Source organism: Heloderma suspectum, chromosome 2 (assembly GCF_057233095.1).
Source record: "Heloderma suspectum isolate Gila_16-S chromosome 2, 16-S_ref, whole genome shotgun sequence".
NCBI classification, from domain to species: Eukaryota; Metazoa; Chordata; class Lepidosauria; order Squamata; family Helodermatidae; genus Heloderma; species Heloderma suspectum.
In genome coordinates, this window is record NC_139459.1 from 83,982,102 (window position 1) to 84,009,171 (window position 27,070).

The 27,070-nt window shown below is 41.6% G+C and overlaps 1 protein-coding gene across 2 annotated transcripts in view; it reads left to right on the forward strand.

Annotated features, from left to right (window-relative positions):
• SLC27A6 (solute carrier family 27 member 6) overlaps window positions 1–26,812 on the forward strand; it is a 46,107-nt gene extending 19,295 nt beyond the window's left edge. Inside the window, exons 6-11 of one of the 2 annotated variants that reach the window (XM_084833997.1) lie at window positions 9,080–9,170; window positions 12,778–12,976; window positions 17,123–17,220; window positions 21,363–21,493; window positions 22,898–23,057; window positions 24,048–26,812. In XM_084833997.1, coding sequence (XP_084690123.1) covers window positions 9,080–9,170; window positions 12,778–12,976; window positions 17,123–17,220; window positions 21,363–21,493; window positions 22,898–23,057; window positions 24,048–24,151 — 783 coding nt within the window. In that variant the 3' untranslated portion in view covers window positions 24,152–26,812. Of the gene's footprint in view, window positions 1–9,079; window positions 9,171–12,777; window positions 12,977–17,122; window positions 17,221–21,362; window positions 21,494–22,897; window positions 23,662–24,047 lie in introns of those variants that run through there. The other variant, XM_084833998.1, reaches the window with a different exon arrangement.
• The last annotated feature ends 258 nt before the right edge of the window (window positions 26,813–27,070 follow it).

Below are 27,070 nucleotides of genomic sequence, written 5' to 3' on the forward strand. Positions count from 1 at the left end.
TGGAGTGTTATGACCTCTGGCTCTGGCCAATAATGAGTTGTATTTAATCATGTACCAATATATGAAGTGTTTGGTGTTCACCAACAAAAGGGACTGTGCTTTCTTTTGCTTTCCCCATTGTATGGTAGAACCTAGCCTGTATTTTTGGAACATATTACTAAAACTTCTGTATCTGTAAGGATTCTAGGAATATCAGCATTTGTGACCAGTCCTTCCTGTTTTGTTGTTGATTTATTTATTTATTAAATTTATTAATCGCCCATCTGGCCAGCCACCCAGCCACTCTGGGTGATGTACAAAGCATACAACAAAACAGTCTAAAACAATAAAATTCCACATTAAAACATAATTAACACATTAAAATACCCTAACCCACCCCAAATGCCTGCCTGAACAACGTTTTAATGCACGGCGGAAGCTCATTAAAGAGGGGGCACGGCGGAGTTCCCTAGGGAAGGAGTTCCACAGAGTGGGGGCCACCACAGAGAAGGCCCTCTCCCTCATCCCCACCAGTCTAGCTGTCCTGCCTGATGGGACAGAGAGAAGGCCATCCGAGGCTGATCTTGTTAAGTGGCCTGTCTGGTGTTGCTGGAGGCACTCCTTAAGATAGGCTGGGCCAGAACCATATAGGGTTTTAAAGGTCAAAACCAACACCTTGAATTTGGCCCGGAAAACAGCTGGTAACCAGTGCAACTCCTTCAGCGTGGTTATAATAATTCCATAAGCACTGTAAAACTTGAAAGCTTTATTAGAGTCAAGTCAGTAGTTCTCCTTCTTCTGGCTCTTGAATGAACACAACTAACACCTATCAAAACCAGAATAGAAAATGAAACCATAAAACATCTGTTTTGCCCTCAAGAGGCATGTCAAAGTAACAGTATAATTTAGTAAAGGAACATCATCAAATGCCCCACGATATAACACTGGCAGTGTGACATGATTGTCTAGCAAATTAGAAGAAGTCCTATCCTCTATTATGGATAGCACATAAGAAAATGAGCCAGCCATCTTGGGCTCTCCAGTGACATGGGAGTGTTTTAACTGGCCCTACCTCTTTCATAGGAAAAAGCTACTTGTTTTAATTGCTGTTGCATCCTTCCCCATCCATTATGACTCCCAGCATCGAGCTCATCTGGAAGGCACCAGTTTGGGGAAGGCTGTGCTATTATAAGCTCTCTTGAGTTGTGGAAAGTTGGATAAGACATTTTAAAAAATGGGAATAAAATAAAATAAGCCCTGAGTGTAGATAGGATTCTGGCTAAGCCTCACTCCTTCCCCTCCATGTTTCCACCACTGCCCAGTCTGCTTGAAGAGCAAATACCATTCAAACTGTCTGTCTATTCACAGAGAGTTCTTTGATCCAGTGGAGGCATCTGTGAATGGAAACTGGCGGGAGGCAATTTTCATGCATTCATGCTTTCTCTGGTAGCCCTCCACATCACATCCATGTTGTTTCTGAGGGTTCCCCAGCCACTGGAGCAGATTTCTGAGAGGCACAGGGAGATGCAGAGAGAAGGAAGAATGAGCAAATATAGTCTCTCCCGCACCCTTCCATTCACAGAAGCCTTTGTTAGATCAAAGACCCATCCAGGAATGGAAGGACTCAGTTTGGAACATTAAATATATACAGATATAGATATATATATTTAAAGCATTGATTTTACATCCTCTGCCATGGCCTGCATTGCAGTAGGTTCTGTTGGGAGACAGCATAAACATTAATGTTTCAGAGGCCCATTTTACAAAGTGGCTCATTCTTGTGAACCTTGAAAGATTAGACTGCACACTCAAAAGATGTTGGTCCAACAGAAGGGTCTTTATTGCTTTGTGTCTCATAAGGGAATGGAAAAGAAGCTACTGATTGAATCAGTAACATGCTTAGCATTCTGGCAGTCTTGCATTCCTGAAGTACTAGGAGCCCGTTGAACATAATTACTTTTCTAGTTTTCATTTCAGATCTGTTCCAAGTTAATGGGTGTTGTGTGGTGTAGTAAGTGACAAGCTGTGGCAGTCTAAAAGGGACAAGTAATTATGGACTTTGAGAAACATGGTCTAACAGCTTAACTAAATTGCTCTTTTGTAAGACAAAATTACATTTGAAAAGGCCTGTGCTTTCAGTTCAAACATGCCTGGCTAGTAAATTTGTACTTGTTGCTACATTTGTGGAAATATATTGCGCATTATAGGTATTTTTAAACTAAGGATTTCAAAGCTTAAAATGCATCTCTCCCTTCTCCTTTAAGTATTAGGAAACCCATAGATGATGATAGAATCACTGGTGTGGCATCTTCTTTAACCCATTTTTCTTCCATTGAGTTGCTCATCAACCCAAGGAGGCAGCAAGAAATCAAAATGAGTAGATTTTAAATCTGGACAAGCATTTCTCAAAACTAAACTTTATGAACTAAATTTAATGAACAGAGAAAGGAGTGTGATGGTATTTTTCCTCAGAGACCTAAGCAAACATCCCTTCCTACTGCTGCTCTTGCAGTAGTCATGACTGAAGAAGGAACCTTGGGCATCGCCTTTTGTGAGGAGCAGTGCACAGGATACAGACTGGCTCTGCTTTACTTCTAAAGCTTTGCAAAAAAAGAAGAAGTCCCATTTGTGGCCCTTGCAGATGAAATCCAACATAATAGCTGACTCTCCCTTAGGATGCATTCCTTTGTTTTGGTATACTTACTAGCTGGCTGAAAGAATGTGTGCTATTCCCACCCAAATAACTCATAATACCCAGTTATCGGGTTTATATGTCTCTGGGGTTTGTATGTCTCTGGGGTTTGTATGTCTCTGGAGATGAGCTACAGACAGTGTTATACAGATTAAAGATTACGAAATCTTTTCAGTACAGATTCCTAGAATCTAGGTGCACGTCTAGACGTGCCTTTTACTCCAGGGCCAGTGTGAATGGAGGTCCTTTTGATCAGACCACGCAGTCGCCACCTCGCAGTCTTCCGTGGTTTCCACCTGGAAAATGCGGATTTCCAAGGTGTAGTTTTCCTCCGAATTTTTCAGCTGCTGCAGCTTCAGTGCGGCAGGGTGCTCTGTTCTGTCTAACCATCCCTTGAGGTGACAGCGCAGTTTGCGGTGGGCGTGGAGTGGGCAGTGAGTGACAGTGTGATGCCTTTTCCCTCCTCCCCTCTCTTCCCTCTCTCTCTTCCCAATCGCTTCCCATCCTGCCCGCAGTTGCGATGGGAGAGGGGATGGGAGAGGGAAGCGGCGCTTGCAGAGAGCAACTGCGCCCCTCTCTGCCGGGGCTCTGATGGGCAGAGAGGGTTGCAGCTGCGATGGGAGAGGGAACCGGAGCTTCATGCTGCCACTGCTGCGAGCAACTGTGCCCCTCTCTGCCGGGTGCCGTTGCTTGCGGTGGCGGCAACAGCGCTTGTCGGGCTCCTGTGCTGCAGCAAAACTGCGCAGTGCCTAGCCCCCATATATCTAGGTCATTGAGCATCCACAGCACAGGAGCTGCGTGGCTCCAACGATGCAATAGACCCAGTCGGCTCCATGTAGATGGGGCCCGGGATGTTGTGTTCTTTGTTTATCTTGCTAGAGCAGCCTTTTCCAACCTGGCACCTTCCAAATGTGTTTGATTAGAAAGCATATCTGGCTGGGGAATTATGGGAGTTGTAGTCCAGTGTATCTGGAACGAGGCAGGTTGGGGAAGGCTGTTCTAGAATTGTAGAATCGTAGAGTTGGAAGGGGCCTACAAGACCATCGAGTCCAGCCCTCTGCTCAATGCAGGAATCCAAGTCAAAGCATCCCTGACATCCCTGTCCAGCTTCATCTTGAATGCCTCCAGTGTGGGAGAGCCCACCACCTCCCTAGGTAATTGGTTCCATTGTCATATTGCTCTAACAGTCAGGAAGTTTTTCCTGATGTTCAGCCGGAATCTGGCTTCCTGTAACTTGAGGCCATTATTCCGTGTCCTGCACCCTGAGATGATCGAGAAGAGATCCTGGCCTTCCTCTCTATTACAACCTTTCAAGTACTTGAAGAGTGCTATCACATCTCCCCTCAACCTTCTCTTCTCAAGGCAAAACATGCCCAGTTCTTTCAGTCTCTCTTCATAGGGCTTTGTTTCCAGTCCCCTGCTAGAGAGAGAGAGAATAGCTATATATATTTATATCTATAATGTAGTTCCTGTGTTTGGCTCATTAAGCACTACGTGATTTCTCTTAATCTTTACTATGTTGCTTTAAAAAAAAATATGTATTGTTGCAGGCAACTCCTATCATTGTAATAGGGAACAGCACGCTCATTGGGTGCAGGATCACTTCCAAAATGCTTGTATTTTTTTAAATGTGTATTTAATCATATCCGTTTAGAAGGTTGTGTAGCTTGTATTAAAATAAGAGCTATTCCTATGTTAATACAATTTAAATTCTTTACATTTCAAAAAAAGACCCAGCCCCTCTTTTCCACTCACATAAAATAAATGTATTATTGTCCTGTCTCTTATGACATGAGTTAACCAGTTTGCATGAGGAGTCCATCTGTGGTTTGGAACGGAAGTGTTTTCTAAAGAGTTGGTTCTTTTCCCTGGGCATCTCTGTGGTGACTAAATGAAACAACAGTCGTTGCGGTGCATTATGAAAACACTGAGTATGTCCAGATGTAATGATAAACGATTCCATGTACATACCAACCATTTTCCTCTTTTTCTTGAGGATACTGGCTTGGGCAGCGCTTCTTCTTGTTGGGAGTTCGGAGTCATATCTGTTTTTTATATATTGTAGTGTCCCACTCTTAAAACTGAATAGCTGATGGTACAATTCAATCACGCTACATTTTACTTTACTGTTACATTAAAGCAGAAATACAAGAAGCATTATTTCCTTTTTTATTCTATTAGTTGGTTAGTCAACTCCCATCTGGGAATGTTAGTTTATGTCAGCAGAGGCTTTCTATGAATTAAAGTGTTCACTGCCATTTGTTCATTTGAAAAGATTAACAGCAGCCAGGAGACACTTAATAGATTGCAGTGGGAGCTGTATCATTTTTATACCATTTGGGAATTTGATTTCTTGAGTTTTTAATAACTATTATATTTCAAGTGAAAAAACAATAGAGTATTGTGTCCACTCTTCTAATGCAAAGACTAGTTCCTGCTTTTTATTTTTTTTAATTGAGGCAATGTAAATAAAAAAGAAACGGTGGGAAAAATAAATTAGTTTTCCTAGATAGAGAAATAAAAGTTATTTTATTCAGTTTATATAAGACAACCTGAATTCTTTAAGAGAAGCTACTTGCTTTAATAAAGAAGAAGCCACTCCTAAGCTATTCTGCACTGTGCTGTATGTAAATCAACACCCCTTGACAAAAAAATACTTTTCCATTGGTTCACTTTGATTAACCAAGTACTATTATTACTACTTTTAAACATTTATATAGCACCAGTGGCATGCTAGGTTTTGTACACAGTTACATGCCTCACTGTTACTAAACATTTACATTTATATGGTCACTGTTTAATAGCTTCTACTGCTGTATTAGAATTGGACAGCACTTCAATGTCTTGTTAGTAGAGAAGAATATCTAGTGTGAGACGATCTAGATGTCTTTCCCCAGGTAGTGCATCAGCTCCAGTAGGACCACATTTGTTCAGCACTCAAGCTGCTGCTATTTGCTGTTGCTGGGAAGACGCGATGTCCCTGCTAACAGACACCTACTTTGCTTTCCAATCCTGACCCTAGTAAGAGGGAGTATGGCTATGGAGGAATCAATCCTTTCCTCTCAACCCCCTACATGGCTTCCATATTCTTTTTAAAAAACGGTTGTGCTGGCATCTGAAGTTCAGCAGAAGTTACATTTCTTAAACTCTTCTGTAATCTATCCTCCATTTGGTCCTGCAACTCCAACCCTGGCAAAAGAACCTCATCAGAGGAAGGGGGTAACAAGTACAAGCTGCAGCTGTTGGAGCAGCAGCTATTAAGGAGGGAGTGGATAGCCAAAAGCTTTCACAATGCTGTGCAGGGGGGTGCCTTACCACTTAGTAAACAACGAACAGGCTGGAAGCTTTTGTGCTTTTACATCTGGAAAGACGTGTTTCATGTCTCTGGTCCTATCATATTATGTTTCTTGGAACACATTATTGAAACTCATTTCCTAACTGTACTACAAAAAGATTCTCAACAAGATGATAATGCAGACACAGTGATTTTAGTGAAATGAAAAGTAGGAGGGGAAAGAAGTTTTCTGATTTTGGAAAACAGTTACAATTCTGGAAGTATGTGAGCTTTCCAAACAGAATTGTTTCAGTCTTTCAAGTGATTAGATTCATTGGTATGGCTTAATAAATAAAGCACATGCTGCAACAGGTAATAGACCTGCATCCTCTTGGGAGAACAGTATGCCGATCAGGAATACATTTTGTCACCTAATAGTAAACACAGGTTGTGAATGCCAACAGAAATGGAACCAGACTGGGTTCACTGAGAAACAGGAGGGAATTACCAGCATGCTTGGGGGAACCCCCAAGTTTGCAGAACCCCCCAAACCTGTACATTTTTATCCCAAAGGGGGCCATACCCGAAAAACCAGCCCAATGAGTATTGAATGGAATGTTGAGCGTCAGGAAAATAAACATGGAAAAACAGGAGAGGAGTGGAATGCTCTGCTCTGAGGGAATGACTGGCTGGAACCCTGAACAGGAACAGGATAGAAGAAGGATGTACTGCAACGTTCTGTTGAAGGTCCCACTTGTTGACTATATCACACAGATTCTAATGGATTTACATTGCAAACCTACAGTCAGGACCAGAAATATTGGAACAAGGATAACTGTTTTGGCAGTTGGCCTTTGTACGCCACCACATTGAAGTTGAAAGGAAACACACCCAGATGGGAGCAAAGTCAGGACTTTCAGCTGTAATTCAAGGGGTTTGACAATAGTGGGGCACTAACCATTCAGGAAGTACAGCCAGTGGCATACACACACACCCATCGTTGGTGGCTCATAACTAATGGAACAAACCAACAACATTTCGAACTTAAGGATCGCCTTTAATACCTAGATGAAAATCCTTTGCAGTCAATGACTGCCTGAAGTCTGGAACCCATGGACATGACCCAATGCTGAGTTTCCTCCCTCAAGGTGCTTTGCCAGGCCTTTACTGCAGCTGCCTTCAGCTGCTCCTTGTTTGTGGGTCTTTCTGCCTTCAGTCTTGTCTTCAGTAAGTGAAAAGCATGCTCTATTGGGTTGAGATCAGGTGACTGACTTGGCCAGTGAAGAACATCCCACTTCTTCGCCTGGAGAAGCTCTTGGGTAGCTTTTGCTGTATGTTTGGGGTCATTATCCATCTGCAATATGAAGCAGCGTCCTATCAGTTTGGCAGCATTCGGCTGAATCTGAGCAGAAAGTATAGCCCTATACACTTCAGAATTCATCCTGCTGCTTTTATCAACAGTCAGGTCATCAATAAACACCAGTGACCCAGTTCCATTGGCAGCCATACATGCCCATTCCATAACACTGCCTCCACCATGTTTGACAGATGATGTGGTATGCTTTCAATCATGAGCTGTTCCTTCTCCATACTTTTCTCTTCCCATCATTCTGGTACAAGTTAATCTCAGTTTCATCAGTCCAAAGAATCTTATTCCTGAACTGGGCAGGTTTTTTTAGGTGTTTGCTGGCAAAGGCTAATCTGGCCTGTCTGTTCTTGAGCATTACCAGTGGTTTGCACCTTGTTGTGAAGCCTCTGTATTTACATTCATAAAGCCATCTCTTGACTGTAGATGTTGACAATGACATGCCTACCTCCGCAAGAGTGTTCTTGACCTGGCTAGATGTTGTGAAAGGGTTCCTCTTCACCATGAGCAGAATTCTGTGGTCATCCACTTTAGTTGTCTTCCGTGATCTTCTAGGCCTTTTGCTATTGCTGAGCTTGCCAGTTAATTCCTTCTTTTTCAGGATGTTCCAAACTGTTGTGTTGGCCACTCCCACTGTTTTTGCTATCTCTCTCGAAGGGTTTATGTTGTTTCCTCAGCCTAATGATGGCCTCCTTCACTCACATGGACACCTCTTTGGGCCTCATGTTGGGAGTTCCAGTGAACAGCTACCAAATGCAAATGTAACACTCAGAACCACCTCCAGGCCTTTTATCTGCTTGATTGGTCATGGGGTACCCAGGAAACAGGCCACATCTGGCCATGCAGCTGCTTGTCAGCCATTTGTTCCATTACTTATGAGCCACCAACGATGGGGGGGGGGGTGTTTGCCACTGGCTGTATTTCCTGAATGGTTAGTGCCTCACTTTTGTCAAACCCCTTGAATTACAGCTGAAAGTCCTGACTTCGCTCCCATCTGGGTGTGTTTCCTTTCAACTTCAATGTGGTGGTGTACAGAGGCCAACTGCCAAAACAGTTATCCTTGTTCCAATATTTCTGGTCCTGATTGTATGTATGTTTCCTCAAACAAAAGTCCCATTGTGTTCAGTGGGGCTTACCCCCTAATAAGTGTGTTTAGGGTTGCAGCTTTAGAGATGAACATAGCAGTTATGCTGTTTTACAGAGATACACAGACATGGATTCCTTCAAACGGTCATACTGAATGGATTGGATTACAAATAAAATCGTCATTAGCCAGGGGAATTAGCCAGAGGATGAAGGGATCGCAGTCCAATACATTCGGAGGGGACCAGGTTGGGGAACCCTGTTGTAAAGACATTATCATGAGCTACTTTGATGTTTAAGAACACATGCAAATACAATGTGAGGATGTCAGTCCCTACAATTAACTCATTAACTGGTGATCTATTTCTTGACTTTCACCATTTCTCCTATTTCTTCATTTTTGTGTTGATTTAACATTTTTTTAATTTTATGATTTAGCAACTATGAAAGTTTTGAAATATAAACATCTTTGGTATAATTTGGTAGCCATGTTGGCATTTTAAAAAGTGGTGTATGACTATATTATATTTTATAGCTAGTTGGTGTCCAACATTTTAAATATTTTCCAACTTTTAGATGCATATAAGAATTAAATGGAATGCGTCATTTAATATACATTATTGAGTGCTGCCACCAGATGTCGCTCTCTAAACATTACTGAGCCCATTTTTCTTTCTATTTTAAGCTCTTTTTCCCTTTTGACTTGATTAAGTATGATTTTCAAAATGAAGAGCCAATCAGAAATAAAAATGGATGGTGTGAAAGAGTTAAGACAGGTAAGAATCCTATCAAAATTTTATCATGCATTTTGATGGCAATAAGTGTTGCAGAATGGTGGGGAACAGGTTTTAGGTGGAGGAATCAAACTGCCCCCCATGGGGCTCTCAGCAGGCCAGATGAAGTCAATGGCTATGGCTACACCCTGCTGACATCCATAGGTGTGCCCATACCTATTTACATCACTGCCCTTCCCATTTTGCCTTTTTCCAGGTTGAGAGAGTCCCTGCAGAGTCTGCAAGTATACTTGATACCTAATTTAAATGAAAACATTTGGGGATGTGTTTTCAGTTGGTTTGGGATGTGGTCACAGCAATGGTAGTGGTGGGTAACTGCAGAAGCAACAGTAGATGTGGAAAGGACCAATAGCTGAAAATATCTACTCTGTTTTCCAAACTTCAAGTTAAGACCACAAACTGTAGTACAGGCTATGTCATTTTAGGCAGCAGGGGAATAATCCTGTTGCCTATTGGTATGAGTAGGGAACTCAGCATCAAGCTGTGTCACTCAGAATGTTGAGGATCTTAGCTTTAATGTTTTAAAGAGGGAGGTTTCTAGCCCTAATGGTTTTAGAGAAAAACTTTAAAGCTTTAAGGGAGAATGGCCGTCTCATATACACACATAGCTGCTTCTAACAAGGATGCTATGTAGTGGTGAAGGATATGGAATATCAGCAAAATACTTTGCAGTTCTATAATAATGTTTTAGAGATTGGTGCCCTCATCTGTCCAAAGCCCTGCTGGCAAGAGTCAGGCATGGTGGGAGGAACCATGGAGGCAAGTTAACCTCCCATTCTGCCTAGGGGGGAAAAAAACGCAGATGGGCCTCTGAACCCACGTAGCTGACTTAATGGCGGTGGATGGGGATGGCAATGGAGAATCTCTAGGATTCTGTGGATCCACTCCTCTCCCTTCCCAACATCCCACCCCCTTTTCGCCTTCTTTGAGCTCCTCCCAGGGCGCTGTTGTGACTTCAGAGGAACAGTTGCTGTCATGTTGCTGCAAGGGGGAATGGTCTGATGTTGGATTCCCCCTGCTGAGGTCATAGCCATGTCTACGGCCTTGAATGTGGGAATCCACCATATCCTATGCTCCCTGAGATACTCTTTCAAGGACCATAGGATTTCTTTGCCCATTATACTAATGATTGAACTTAATCTACCAGAATAGGGAGATCTCACAAACTATGTAATTCAGGCTGCAATTCTATACACAGTTATCTGGGAGTAAGGCCCACTGAACTCAATGGGATTTACTTGTGAATAGATACATAGAGAAATGCACTGTTAATGTCATTACAACTACTGCAGTATTTGTATAAAGTTCGATTTGGACAGTTTCAACCAAATAATAATAAAACCTTAAAATGAAAGACTGCAACTTCCAGCTAAAGTGGCAATGTGCTGGGTGAAGGGTAGTTTCCAATTTTAATTTTACAATTTTAATTAAATGACTGGGTGTAGGTCTGATCTACTTGGTTCTCATTTAGTCCAGAATGAATCAATATTCTGACAGCCCATCCAGCTTCATCAGGATGAACACCAGATTCTAGGGAGTCCACATTTCCACTTGTGCAGTTTTATGTCTTTTTTATGTCTCCTTGCACACTAAACAAGGAAACAGACTTAATCTTATGTTGCTTGTTTTTATATAATTCATATTTTAAATGCCTTACCTGAGCTACCATATAATGTCCATGCTGTCATTAGTATATAACTTCCTTACTGTTGCCCTGATTTAAGGTCTTTATACATCCACTTTGTACAGATACTGCTAATTTTCATTTGCTGTTAAAGCATCCAGAATTTTTAAATGTGTTGCTGTTGCCAAGATTGTTTATTAATGTCTTGCCACTGCTGCCATCTGGTGGCCATACTGTGAAACTACTTTGTTTCTTGTTTAATTGAGAGCTATTATAATTCCTTATAAAAGAAGAGCCACGAATGCACCATAGTAATACTCCCCAACCATCCACACTGTGGACAGAGGGGTAGGATTAGGGATGTATGGATTTTGTTCCATCTGTGTTTTGTGGATTGCCCAGCATCTCTCATTGCATCGTCCGCTCGTTGACAGAATCAGATTTTTTTTTAAGTGATGGACAAAATTGTCGTTCCACTTGTGCAAGCGTGCATTAGCACTAATGTGCTTTAGCAGAGGTGCACATTAGCACAAGTGTAAATTTGCACAAATCCCCCCACCCAAAGTAAAAAAAAATTGTTCTGCAAGTCCACAGAATCTGTGCCACTTGGAAAAAGCTACTACGCTGCATAACCTGCAGTTCAGATTCATAGCAATCTGAATTCATTTGAATCCATTCCAGATTTCTCAGGCATCCCTAGTTAAGATTGTGCTCAGTTTATCATCTTGGTGGTTTATGTGTTTTATTCCGTAGGAATACTTCATCAAACTAGTCAGAAACCTCTGACCCTTTCTGTGAAACATAGAATATGCACATTTTTTCCCTTTCAGATATGTGCTACATGTTGAAGGGTTCTTAAAAACTTTCCTAACTTTAATGTTTACCCACAATACATTTATTACTCCTTGGAATTGCAAACCCAGGTAGTGAGTGCCAACAAGACAAACAAGAGGGAGGTATCAGCATTTTTGGCAGAACCTGTGGTTTGAAGAAGTACAAAAGTCTTTAAGAGAGAAGACCGAGCATGCTGAGTACGACGGAATGTTGAGTGACACTTAAAAATGATACGTGTGCGTGTGTGTGTGTATGTGTATGCGGGCGTGCAAGAGTGGAATGCCCAGCTTGGAGGAAATGGCTGTCTGGAACCCTGAACAGGAGCACTCCTTTTAGGAAGGAAGACACACTGCAACATTTTGCTGCACGTCTCACTTGTATTGTTTTAAACCTAATCTTGGCAACTTCCCAATACCTTGCAATTGCCCAGCTAGGGCATTTTTGAAATAACTGTGTTTGATCTCCTGAATGAGAGAGAACCTTTAGGTTCTAAACATGTTGTGGCACAATTTCATAACTTCCCTACAATCAAAGCAGCCAGAACAATTTGATTCCGTTTACGAAGACGGTTTGTTTATTTCAAAAGCACACAGTATCCACTTTTCCAATAGTTTTCCAATGTATAGTAAGAGGGTATCTGGGTCATATCATTTTATCGGTTTCCAATATATCTGGATGAGGGTTCTGGAGAATGCATGGTACCTATAGTCTGCTTATGGCCATGCCATAATAGAGCTGTAATAGCTTAGGACAGAATAAAGTCTTCTTTATCCCCTCATTCCCTTGAAGATCTTATGGAGTGGTTTATCATGCTTTTTGACCTGTGGATTCATTTCCTTGCAAAAGAGGCAATGCAATAGAAGCTCACATACACATCCATCACACCCACTCACCCACCTTTGTTGCTAGCTCCTTGGAACCATGCTTCAAGAGGCATGCTGTGTTTTACCATGTAGTCCTCTTCATGTCTACTCAGAAGTAAGTCCCTTTGAGATCAGTAGGGCTTATTATCAGATAAGTGGGTTAAGGACTGTCACTCTAATAGCCTATCTTCAAACAACTTGGTAAAGTAATGCAGATTTATACTGAGCTAACTTGTACCTATGTTCCTCTGTACAATTTTATGCATAGGTGAGCCTGGACTTTTAATATCCAAAGTGAACTCAAAGAATCCATTCTTTGGCTACGCTGGGAATAAAAAAGAAACGGAAAAGAAGTTACTCTGTGGTGTGTTTAAGGAAGAAGATTTTTATTTTAATACAGGAGATCTAATGGTTGAAGATCAAGATAATTTTCTTTACTTTTGGGACAGAACTGGGGATACATTCAGGTCAGCAATATAATCTAATCAGTCTGTGTAGTATGTGTATGTGTGTAAGAGTTGTTGTTGTTCAGTCGTTCAGTCGTGTCCGACTCTTCGTGACCCCATGGACCATAGCACGCCAGGCCTTCCTGTCCTGCGCTCTCTCCCGGAGCGTGCTCAAGTTCATATTCATTGCATCCGTGATGCTATCTAGCCATCTCATCCTCTGCCGTCCCCTTCTCCTTTTGCCTTCAGTCTTTCCCAGCATCAGGGTCTTTTCCAGGGAGTTTTCTCTTCGCATTAGGTGGCCAAAATATTGGAGCTTCAGCTTCATTATCTGTCCTTCCAATGAGCAGTCAGGGTTGATTTCCTTTAGGATGGACTGATTTGACCTCCTTGCAGTCCAGGGCACTCGTAAGAGTCTTCTCCAGCACCACAGTTCGAAAGCATCAATTCTTCGGCGCTCAGCCTTCCTTATAGTCCAGCTCTCACAGCCATACATTACTACTGGGAAAACCATAGCTTTGATTAGACGGACCTTTGTCGGCAAGGTGATGTCTCTGCTTCTTACTATGCTGTCTAGGTTGGCCATAGCTTTCCTCCCAAGGAGCAAGCGTCTTTTAATTTCAGGGCTACAGTCACCGTCTGCGGTGATCTTGGAGCCCAAGAAAGTAAAATCTGTCACTGCTTCCATTTCTTCCCCTTCTATATGCCAGGAAGTGATGGGGCCAGATGCCATGATCTTCGTTTTTTTAATGTTGAGTTTCAAACCAGCTTTTGCACTCTCCTCTTTCACCCTCAACAAGAGGCTCTTGAGATCCTCTTCGCTTTCTGCCATTAGGGTGGTATCGTCTGCATATCGGAGGTTGTTGATAATTCTCCCAGCAATCTTAATTCCGACCTCTGATTCATCCAACCCGGCATTTCTCATGATGTACTCTGCATATAAGTTAAATAAGCAGGGTGACAATATGCAGCCTTGTCGTACTCCTTTCCCAATTTTGAACCAATCGGTTGTTCCATGTCTGGTTCTGACTGTTGCTTCTTGACCCTCGTACAGGTTTCTTAGGAGACAGGTAAGGTGGTCTGGTACTCCCATCACTTTAAGAATTTGCCACAGTTTGTTGTGATCCACACAATCAAAGGCTTTAGCATAGTCAATGAAGCAGAAATAGACGTTTTTCTGGAATTCTCTTGCTTTCTCCATGATGCAGCGAATGTTGGCGATTTGATCTCTAGTTCCTCTGCCTCTTCTAAACCCAGCTTGTATTTCCGGTAGTTCTCGGTTCGCATACTGCTGAAGCCTAGCTTGTAGGATTTTGAGCATCACCTTGCTGGCATGTGAAATGAGCGCAATTGTGCGGTAGTTTGAACACTCTTTGGCGTTGCCCTTCTTTGGAATTGGAATGTAAACTGACCTTTTCCAGTCTTGTGGCCACTGTTGAGTGTTCCAGATTTGTTGGCATATTGAATGCAGCACTTTAACAGCATCATCTTTTAGGATTTTAAATAGCTCGGCTGGAATACTGTCATCTCCGCTAGCTTTGTTGTTACTAATGCTTCCTAAGGCCCACTTGACTTCACTCTCTAGGATGTCCGGCTCAAGTTCAGTGACCGCGCTATCATGGCTATCAGGGACATTCAGATCTTTCCTGTATAGTTCTTCTGTGTATTCTTGCCACCTCTTCTTAATCTCATCTGCTTCTGTTAGGTCCCTGCCTTCTTTGTCCTTTATCATGCCCGTCTTTGCACAAAACGTTCCCTTGAGATCTCCAATTTTCTTGAAGAGATCTCTAGTCTTTCCCATTCTGTTGTTTTCCTCGATTTCTTTGCATTGTTCATTTAAGAAGGCCTTCTTGTCTCTCCTTGCTATTCTCTGGAACTCTGCATTCAGTTGGGTATATCTTCCCCTTTCTCCCTTGCTTTTCGCTTCCCTTCTTTCCTCAGCTACTTGTAAAGCCTCATCAGACAGCCACTTGGCTTTCTTGCATTTCCTTTTCTTTGGGATGGATTTCGTTGCTGCCTCCTGAGCAATGTTACGGACCTCCGTCCATAGTTCCTCAGCCACTCTTTCTATCAGGTCTAATCCCTGAAATCTATTCCTCACCTCCACTGTATATTCATCAGGGATATGATTTAGGTCATACCTGAACGGTTTAGTGGTTTTCCCGACGTTCTTCAATTTAAGCCGAAATTTTGCAAGAAGCAGCTCATGATCTGAGCCACAGTCAGCTCCAGGTCTTGTTTTTACGGACTGTATGGAGCTTCTCCATCTTTGGCTGCAAAGGACATAATCAATCTGATTTCGATATTGACCATCTGGTGATGTCCATGTGTAGAGTCGCCTCTTGTGCTGTTGGAAAAGAGTGTTTGCTATGATCAGCATGTTCTCTTGGCAAAACTCTATTAGCTTTTGTCCTGCTTCATTTTGTACACCAAGGCCATGCCTGCCTGTTATCCCGGTGATTTCTTGACTTCCTACTTTAGCATTCCAATCCCCTATGATGAAGAGGACATCTTTTTTTGGTGTTAGTTCTAGAAGGTGTTGTAGGTCTTCATAGAACCCATCAACCTCAGCTTCTTCGGCCTCAGTGGTTGGGGCATAGACTTGAATTACTGTGATGTTGAATGGTTTGCCTTGGATTCGTACTGAGATCATTCTATCATTTTTAAGATTGTACCCCAGTACTGCTTTTCCCACCCTTTTGTTGACTATGAGTGCTACTCCATTTCTTCTAAGGGATTCTTGCCCACAATAGTAGATATGATAGTCACCTGAATTAAATTCGCCCATGCCTGTCCATTTTAGTTCGCTGATTCCCAAGATGTCGATGTTCAATCTTGCCATCTCATGTTTGACCACCTCCAGCTTACCTTGATTCATTGATCTGACATTCCAGGTTCCTAAACAATATTGTTCTTTACAGCATCGGATTTTCTTTTCACCACCAGACACATCCACAGCTGAGTGTCCTTTTGGGTTTGGCCCAGCCGCTTCACTCTTTCTGGCGCTACTTGGAAATACCCTCTGCTCTTCCCCAGTAGCATATTGGACACCTTCCGACCTGAGGGGCTCATCTTCCGGCGTCATCTCTTTTAGCCTTGTGATACGTTCCATGGGGTTTTCTTGGCAAGAATACTGGAGTGGGTTGCCATTTCCTTCTCCAGTGGACCACATTTTGTCAGAACTCTCTGCCATGACCTGTCCGTCTTGGGTGGCCCTGCACGGCATAGCTTATGGCTTCATTGAGTTATGCAAGAGAGACTATAATGTTGCATTCACTTTCTATCTCTGCACACTGTGCCCTATATGGTCCAGAAGACTTAGATTTTCATGTAATGCTTTTGCTAACAAGCCACTGACCGCAACCTTTTTTTTCTGTCTTGGGAAATATTTTACAAGAAAAAAGATCCTCAGAATTAAAAGCAAAGGGAGTAAAAAACAAAATATATTTGCAGACTAAAAACACAGGAATTCATTATGGCTACATTTTGCTTTGACGTTTACAAATTAATTAATATAGCAAAAACAACTACATGCATAGCATACCTTTGTAAGCTGCATTCCCCAAGATGTTTAACTCAAAGCATTTGGATAGATTGTTACATGAACAAGTGTGGTGGGCTTTAGACTCACACATTCTTCCCACCCCTCTCTTCTGGCATGGCTGTGTGGAGGAAATAGGAAGCTTTTGTTTTCCTTTTTAACTAACTGCAGTTTAGTGTTATGTCCAAACACAGACACAGTGTGTTTAATCAAAACAAGCTGACTTCAAACCTTTGTCTATGAAATTGGCATGTTTTTTTAAAAAATGGTTAAGATTAGTAGTAGTTTAGGGCTTGGATGTAATGCCTAAACTGCAATTAACTGAAAAATGGGAAAAGGTAAAAGGTAAAAGCTCTCCTTGCAGCTATGATGGAGGAGGAGTAGAAGAGTGTGCATGAGCCTGAGGTTTATTCATGTATATAAACCATAGTTTATCATTATATCTGAATGCAATGAAAATCCCAATTGAAGCAAAATGTCTGTTTTGCAGAGAACTGTCCTTAAAAGAAATGAGAGCTTAATATCTTTCTATAATCAGTTAAAAATTTAAACTAGAGTTGAGAGCTTTTATGAGTTTTTAATGAGCTTTTATATATACATACATATCTGCACATTTTTCATTTTAGATGGAAAGGGGAGAATGTTGCAACTACTGATGTTTCTGATGTCATTAGTATGTTGGATTTCATACAGGAAGCCAATGTTTATGGGGTTTTTGTGCAAGGTAAGAAAATATTCTTGTTCCATTTTGTAAATAAAGTGAACCCATTGTATAGAATTGCAAACTTAAGGAGTCTGGGATGGGGTGGGGTGGGGTGGGGTGGGGGAGGTGGAAACTGTGTGATGTTTTACAAAGAAAAGAAGGCCCACTCACAAATGAAATGACTTTTACATTTGTAGCTAGACAGCTGATTTCACCTGTCTAGCTGCAGCGCTTCGGAGTGGGTGGGGGGCCCCTGCCAGAGGACACATAGGAAGCATCGTATCAGCCCTTCCAAGGTTCCTTCCTCTCCCTGCCCCCGGGAACACCCCCTTTACTCCTGCTCTGTGCTGCTGTTCCTAGTGCGGACCTGAGGACAATCCACACTGCCTACAAGGCAGCGGGGGAGGGGGCAGGGAGTTGGTTTTCTGGGAACTGACCTCAGAGCGCAGGCTCCGAGGTTGGTTGATTCCCAAAAACTGAATAATACTATGGTCATCCAGCCGCTGTCTACCAGCCATAGGATTGCGCCCTAAACAACTTAACCCCACACAATACTAAAATGTAAATAATATAACTTGTGACCCATTTTATTTTTAATTATTTTAAATATCAGAGTAAAATATTTGTTTAGAAAACCTACAATAAATGGGAAGCATAAGGCACCGAACAGATAAGATGTACGCCAGTTTTCTAGTTGGAAGTTGCAGTACAAGTCTGTGTTGGTTTTGTGTGCAGCTTATTTTGCTCTTCTTTAAAAGGTATACATGCAATATTAGCTATTTCCAGAGGTGATAGTCTGCTCCAGATGAAGTTTTACAGGGCGGGGGGGAGATTGCATTTGTTGTTAACAGCGACCTGGTTCGCACATCACACTAAGCCATGGTGGGTTGCTATCTTGGGTGGTTGCAGGGTGGCTTAGTGTGACATCAGAACCCAGATGGTTTTTCCATCATGGGTTGTTCTTGCATACAAGCCAACCTGAGAATCCATGGCTTGTAGTAGGGCTCTTTAGGGTGGCTTGTTGAGATGTCTCAACCCACCAAGGCAATTTCATTGTGGCTTGTCAGGAACAGCTGGAGAATCGCCTGGCAAGATTGATGAAAACCTCTGCTGCTCCTCAGATCTCGCTAGCCCCTCATCCTTTCTCAGTGCTCTCACCTCAGAATAGATTTTTACATTTTTTCATAAAATCTTAAATAAAGGACACCGGAGAGTGTCCTGAATTATTACTTTTATTTTCGGTGAACATCCACTATTAGGAATTTTGCATAATTTTCCCCTTCATTTTATTGCTCTGCCATGAAATTTGCATATTTTTAGTGATCTGCCTCACCTTTGTCCCTTGAAATTTGCCTATGTCTCCCCACTCAGTCCTTGCTCTGCCTTGAAATGTGCATATGTTTAGCACACATCTATCTCCAGGGAAGAGATGGAGCTAGCACTGAACCAAAATCTGTCCTCCAATTTACTGAAAGTTTTTTTCCTCCATAAAAGAGGCTTCCATTGTTCTGCCTCATTCTTAGGGTGTTTTGTCATTCATTTTTGTGATTTTTTGAGCTTACCTAATCCCTTTGAGGTGGCCGGAGGTGCTGTGTGTGTTCTTTGTTGCTCTGCAGCTCTATCTCCTCATTGCTCTGCAGCTCTCAGGCTGCCTGTGCTTCCTGATCTGAAATAGCCCTATGGGAAGAATTACCTCATGATGTCTTCCCCTGGGCTTTAATTGAAGAGCAGGAAGCCGGGGAAGCTACCGGCTACCAGAAAGATGATTGTACAATGAAAAACAGGACATGTGAACACACTCCTCAGCAACCTCCTCAGTAAGATAAGCACAAGAACCCTGCACTCGTCCCATGAGAATTTCTCCAAAATTTCTTCACAATTGAATTGCTTTTCAAAAGCAATTTATTTTCTATCAGATCAAATGAGAATGGTCGGAAAAAATGTGGGAGAAAATTTCAGCACAGCACTAACATGTCATCGTCATTGTCGTCGTCGTCGTCGTCTTCTTCTTCTTCTTCAGTGGTCTAGTGTATAAAATGGTCTAGTATGTTTAAAGGTGTGTGTGTGTGTGTGTGTGTCTGAGAGAGAGAGAGAGAGAGAGTGTGCGTGCGCGTGCATGTGTGTATAGGCTTATATAGAAACAGACATGTTTCAGACCTAAATTCTCATATCTATAGACACTATAGGATACTATAGTGTTGCCACCAATTCAGGCACAAATTCATGGACCTTGCTAAACTACAAATAATATATACACATGCCAGACCACATGTATATCTGAACAGTAAAAATGGCCTTAAGCTCCACTATGAATATCTAGTCCTGGAAAAGGCAAGGAACTGCAGTAGTCTCACTCATTCAAGAGGCTTCCCATGCAGGATAGATAGAATAATATCAGATTTTGAGGGGATATTATTTATCTTCACCAGTGTGCTTATCCCAATTGGTTTGACACTTCTAAGCGAGAAGCAAGCCACAGCAAGCCACCAAGTGGGTGATCATCTCTCAGGAATAATGGACAAGCCAGCCAGCCACCCAATTGTGACTTTTTTAATTTACAGAACTCTATTATTTAATAATTATCTATTATTTATATACTGCCATTTATACACATGGCACTTACAGCAGTGGTGAACAACTTTGGAGAATCCAGAGGCCGATTTTTGCCCAAATTAGGGCTGTACCTCCCCGTGCTACTGAAATTGCTGCTTCCAAATTGCTGCTGAATTTTTGTAACGTGATAGTAGTGGTGGCAAAAAAGCTGCATTTCCCCATTAAAACAAGGCATGTGGTGAGCATACACCTTGTCTTAAAGGCAAAGCATGCTCCTGGAAGACCCATCAACACAAGGTACACACTCACTGTGCACTTTGTTTTCAAGGGGAAATGCAGCCTTTTTGCCATCTCCAAAAGTCAGCAGAAATTCAGCAGTGGTGGCGCTTTGAGAGTAGGCTGGGACTGTGAAACAGGCCAAAGGATGCATGAGGCCCATGGGTCATATGAGGCTCACCCTGCTTTATAGAGTTACATACAGACAGGTCCCTTTCCCCAAAGAACTGACAGCCAAATTAACATTACAAGGGAGAGCTGTGATTAGGATCTGCCACATTTTTAAATATTTGTTTAAAAAGAAGTTGCAAGTATTCTTGAGTTGGATTGTGACCACAGCACTATAGGAGAGTAAGTTAACCCTTTCCTCATGCCATTTTTACAGTTAAAATGTTCCCAAAGCTGTTATTTGCCCCACGGAGGAACATTTAGCAGTAATACCTATATCCTATAGGTATTAGTTCCTCATGGGAGATAAAATATACGTAAAGATGCTGTTCCTGTCTTTTTCCTCCTTTGGAGCTGATAGCAACTTCTTTTTTCAGTTGCTGATAGCAACTTCTTTTTTCAGTTGCTGATAGCAACTTCTTTTTTCCACATTTAATGTATTTAATGTAAACTGCATTCTTTAACTCTAATAAATCCAGAATGTCTTGGCATCTGGAAGAGCCTTAAGGCAAAAGGAAAACTGTACACACAGTTAACATGGGTGTTGGAAACCCATCTTGGAAACTGAAGCAGCTGAGCTTCATTTTGGCAGGTATGACTTGGAGGGGCCCATATCAGTTCTTGGGATAAAGGATTAAGGGGAGAAGCTCAAGCAAACAGTGGGTGGACAGGTGACCACATTCCTTGAATTATTATTATTATTATTATTATTATTATTATCATCCTCAAGGCCCAGTTTGCATGTCACAACTACCCATTGATTATACTCAGGAGCAAGTGAGCACGCTGACTCTGACCCACCTGCCCATTCCCAATGCACTAAGCACCCAGGGACGCTCTGTCTCTGGGTTGTTGATTGTGATGTTTGAACCAAGAATTGTGGGAGAGACAACGCAGAGTTGTAACTCATCGTTTGTTCTTGGGTCTCCCCCCAACAACTCAGAATACTCAGTTCAGACATCACGATCAACTATCCCTTGGCTATTAAGCTCTGCCCAGCTGCAGTAGGAATAGGGTCAGTGTCTTCTTTCCTTTGTCCAAGAACAACTATAATGTTTTGAATTCATTTAAACTGTGAGAAATGCTGAATATCTCTGTTGATTGTTGGAAATCTATAACTTTGAATGGATTTAGCATTAATCCTATAATTTAATAATTTTCCACAGGTTATGAAGGGAAAGCAGGAATGGCCTCTATCATCTTAAAGCATAATAAGTCCTTAGATTTGGAACAACTTTATGAATATGTGGTGAGGTATCTGCCCAGTTATGCTCGTCCGCTGTTTTTAAGACTCCAGGTAATGTACACCAAGTACTGTAGACATGTCTTCAAGACTCTTCATTGCTACAGCAATCTATGAATCCACACATACTGAAAAATATGTCTTGACTTCCAAGGGAGCTATCTATTGGGGTATTTCATAGTAGTCCTGCTTACTATCTCCATTAATGACCTGGAATTATACCGCACACTAATGAAAACTACAGATTATAGTAAATTGAAAAAGTTGTGTACCCCATGGAAGATAATAAAAGGGGATTAGAGAGATTAGAAGCATGGGCTGGGAATAACAAATGAAATTCAGGGTTGCAGATAACAAAGGTTGGAACATAGGGATACTGTGTCTGGAATGGACAGCACATTAGAAATTACATTAGCGTGTCATGCTGCTTTGAAAAGTGAAGTCCGTTATACAGTTATGTTTGTAATGGTGGGTTCCGATTCAAGAGTCGGTCCAAGGCTGGCAACAATACACACATACGACTGTCTCCATAAAGCCTTGAATCTTTGGGCTTAGATTTTGTCAATGGGAATGCATGAGTCAGGATATTTGGGGGCCTAACTCATACCAATCACAATTCAATAATTTCATGGGTGAGTGTGTGGGATACTGGGTACCGAAGAAGGCTCTCCAGAGTGAGACTGAAAGATGCATATTGGAACTGAATCTTGAAAAACTTTATATATCTTGAATAAAATATGTTGCCCTTAAGTATTGCTTTTTAATGTGACCAGGTACACCTCTTATGGATATCCCCTAGCACTACAGTAGGATAACAGTGAAAATAAAAACCGGGTCAAAGTAAAATGTAACTATATGTATTCCTGTAGTGGTAGATAAACATAGTTGTCCCTATTGGCTCCTGAGGAATATCTTTAGATTGGGCAAAGCACAAACAGATATTGATAATAAATCTTGTCTCGGTAGAGAGATGAGCCAGATTCACTAATTGGCCGTTTCTGTCATTGATGTCTGTGACAGTTGTATGACTCAGAGGAAACTTATTTACCGAGAGCGAAAAAGATGCCCTTTTGTATCATAGATTATCACTCAAGATTTCTGTAAAATGACCGTTATGTTTTATAGTTTTCAAACTTTATTTTATAGACTGAAAAGCTCAGCCAATTAGAGCAGATTTGGGTAGCTGTTATTTATACATTCTAGCTCAAAGATCCTGTATGCAAGCTTCAGAACTCCAAGCTTGATGCTTTGACAAATAAGGGGTCGGCAGATACTCAAATCCAAAAAAAGAAAAGGTAGTAGATCTCTGGCTGGGGCACTTGGTGGAAGCTGAGGCCACAATGAAATAAAGGGCTCAAGAAATGCCACTATAGAGTCAAGTATAATAGTTTGTTCTTCATTCCACAAGCTTAATTTTTCAACCATAAACAAAATAAATCTTTTTTCTTTTGTCTGTAGGAAATAATGGAAATTACAGGAACTTTCAAGCAACAAAAATTTCACTTGGTGGAGGAAGGATTTAATCCATCTGCAATCAGTGATCCACTTTATTTTTTGGACGGTTCTAAAAAGTCTTACATTTTATTAACCAAAGACCTACATGATAAGATCTTATCTGGTCAGGTCAAACTTTAATGTTGATTTATTAGATTTGTGCAATCTAGTGCATGCAACATAATAAAAGTTTAAACATGGTTGGGTAGCTATATAAATGTGGTTTCCTGGGTGAGATTTGTACACTAGAAATTTTACAGTTAACATTTGGAGGACAGGATATTACTTCCTATTATCTTTCTCTGTTTTGACCATCAGTGTGTACTAATTGTTTTCTACTTCTTACAGTGCAACCCTACACATGTCTACTCAGAAGTAAGTCCTGTTGAGTTCAATAAGACTTACTCTCAGGGAAGTGTGTATAGAATTGCAGACTAAAATATCAAATGTAGCTGAATATATTTAAAAACATTGACTCAATATATTGTTTTCACAAAAATGTCATCCTATTTAAACTTCCTTTGAATGATCTTATGACAGGCACAAAGGATGTTCAGAGGGGGGAAAAATAAAGCTGCAGTGTAGTTGTCTTATGTTGTGTATTTAATAGTGTATGTTCCTTATACTGGACAAAAACTAGTAACTATTTGCAATAGATGACAGGTTTCAACAATATTCACCTCAACTAAAAATGGTTGTTGTTTTTTTAATAAAATAGTTGAAAGGAGGAGAAATAATGTTGGAATTTTGGATTGCCATCTTTATAAAAAAAAACATTGTTTTGAGATACTTTTGACACACCAAAGGACTGCCACATTATTTTACTGAGGCACAAATTCCTAACATCCTCTTTATTTTCACATGCTTTCTCATTTTAATAGCTTCTGAACCACAATGGCATTCCATATTCCTTTGTTCAGCCCCTGCTTATATTAGCGCTCTGCACTAATCTCAGAAATGACTAGATTACAATCCTATATACGCTTACCTGGGAGTAAGTTCCATTGAATTCAGTGGGGCTTACTTTTGAGTAGGTACATATAGGTTTGTGCTGTTAACATTTTATTCTAAGACTGAAACAAAGATCACACATGATTTTTTTCCCCCTATATAGGTATGGGGAAGAAAACCTGCGTACAGTCATGTGAGAAGATGATGCATATATCTTTTGCATGTTTGGAACATGCACCTTGCACATTAGGAAAAGCACCTTCCTAAAATGTGTATGTGTGGTAAAATAAGCACATACTTATCCTTTACAAGTGGGTACAAAATGTTTTTCAACCCCCATGTAAGAAAGATGTCATGTATAAAGCAGCCAGAAAATAAAGGCTTTCCTAGCTGAACATCAAGATTTATTTCATTTTTTTTTTTAAAAAAACCTGACTTTCTGCATCAGAATGTACTGAAGGCCGATCAGAATAAAAGACTGAAAAGTTTATCTCCTGTACATCATGCCATCCTGACCCATGGGGTGCTTCCAGACGAATCTTTATTATGCAATCACACTACCTAATTCACAGAATTTTATGGGGAGTCCAGACAATGTTGTCTTCAATTTGTAGCTCTCCCAAGCTTTCCCACTGTTTCTTCCATCTTTTTTCTTAACAGAAAAAAATTGATTAAGGAATAACGGAATAGCTGCACAATGCGATTCCGGCTGAACATCAGGAAAAGCTTCCTGACTGTTAGAGCAATAGGACAATGGAACCTAGGCAGGTGGTGGGCTCTCCCACGCTGGAGGCATTCAAGACGAGGCTGGACAGCCACTTGTCAGGGATGCTTTGACTTGGATTCCTGCATTGAGCAGGGGGCTGGACTCGATGGTCTTACAGGCCCCTTCCAACACTACTATTCTATGATTCTATGTCTTTTGATCATTAGCTATAGGAGCCCTCTATCTGCAAGCATGCAATGGACAAAACATCCATTGTTTTGGAACATCTCTATGTGATCTTGTCTCTTGAGAAGTTAAGTGGACCAGGGCACTAGAAACCTATGGCTTGGATCCAAAGCTGTTCTGTGCAAGGTGAAATGCACTTCCGCTCATTCCCCCCCCCCAATTCTTGTGATTCCCTTCCTGTCTAACCATCCCTTGTGAAATGTCATTCTGTTCCAGAGGGTCCCCCAGTCCTCAGAAACAGGTTTTCAGGGGCACAGTGGCCTTCAGAAGGGAGTCAAGAAAGCCCTTCTCCATTCTCAGAACAAAAGTCAGGAGTGGCGAACCAGGAATCACTGTTGGTAAGAAATAGGATACCCACGCAGAAAGGCTGCAGTCCTATACACACTTACCTGGGAGTGCCATTGAACTCAATGGGACTTGTGAGTAGACATTTATAGGATTGTGCTGTAAGACAGATTTCAGCACTGACTTCACCATGCATGATTGTTCTGCATGATGATGATAATTCTGTAAGAGTAAGATATACCATAAAAAGCCTAAAACACTTCTAAGCCAATTCTGTTGAAACAGAAGTGCAGACTACTAGTCAGTGGGGGAAATTAATCATAAATTATAAAATAAAAATACCAATTCTTTAAATGTTACTTATTGACTTAATTACAAGTGAGGTCCTTTCTCATTTCACACAGACGTATTAATTTTTATTGTTTATAATAATAAAACAGAATGTATGTCTAATCAGTGCCATAGCTCCAAGCACATGAAACTTAGATTTAGCATGCATAGTAAGGGGGCCCTAGGAGTGTGCACCTCGGGGTTATTTGATTTTCAAAACACATTAATGGAGGGAGCAATCCTATGGCTCCAGACACTGAGTGGCCATAGGATACTGGTGATTCCCCTCTCCAAGGTTGGGGACAGCACTCCGACCTCACGAGAAGTCGGAGATCTGACCTCCCCTCCATCCCCTCACAGCCAGCATGGAAAGAACCACACTGGCTGCCCTTTGAGGTCATAAAATCAACCTTGGAGAGAGGGAAAAGGGGACGTTGCCATGGGCAGGAAGAGGAGACCGGAGAGGCCAGGATATGAGCTATCCTGAGCCTCTACCAGCCTCCCCCTGCCCCAAGTGCCATAGCTAGATGGGATTATAAGCCTTTGTAGCAAAATATGTAGGATGGGGAAGTGAAGATCACTTCCGCCACTCCTCCTGCCTTGCATTGAATGTTTGGAAGCCTCCAACTTTGGGGGCTTCCAATCAAGGGTGCAATCAACAAGGGTGCAAGTATTGTGCCCTAATTTTAGTTAAGTGTGTCTCTGTGTTTGAAGCCTGAAGTATCATCTTCAGTCACTAGGTGGCAGACATCCCTAACCACTGCATAGCTTTGCAGTCCAATCAATACAGTTTGAAGCCAGGGGGAGTAGTCAGAGGGACAGTTATATGGCTTCGCCTCCCCACGACTGCGGGACAGCTCTTTCTCAGAGGAATGGATGGGACAGACAACTCCCTCAAGGATCCACAGGAGTGTACAATGGCTGGGGCCATGCCTAGCAGTGCCAGCAGCCATGGTTGCCCTCAAGCGGGGGTGGGCACAATGTATCCAACTCTGTCAGCTGCATAACTTTGCTTGAAGGCGTTGCTGTATCAATCTAAGGGCTACTGTAATGCATGCAAATCTGGAAGTGGTGGGGCACCATAGCTCAGTGGTGAAAAACCTGTTTTGCATGCAGAAGGTTCAGCTTCAGTCACTGGGATCTCCAGTTAAAAGGCGCAGGTGGCAGATTCTGTGAAAAATCCTTCTCTGCTTGAGACCCTGGAAAGCCGGTCCCAGTTGGAATAGACATTTCTGGGTCAGATGAACAAGTACTCCAATCTGGTACGTGGAAACTTCCTATAATTTTCCTGAGATTTCAAATTACAAAATATATGAATATACTGCTCTAATAAATATTAAAGGATCGATATTTTAAAAATGTAATATAGTTCTGTTTCAGTTTTATCATGAATAATCATACGCTTAGGATACATTTGCACCAGCTTGTTTCTCAGGATTTAGCTCTGGAATGTACGCTGTGTCCTCTTTTGCGTCGTGTCACCCTACCTAAGGTACACGGGAAACACTTGTGATGCTATCTAGCCACACTTAGCATTTCCTTGATTCAAATAACTTAAATCATCCATTGAAATCAATGGGACTTTAACGTGCTTACATCTATTTATTTAAATAGTTGCA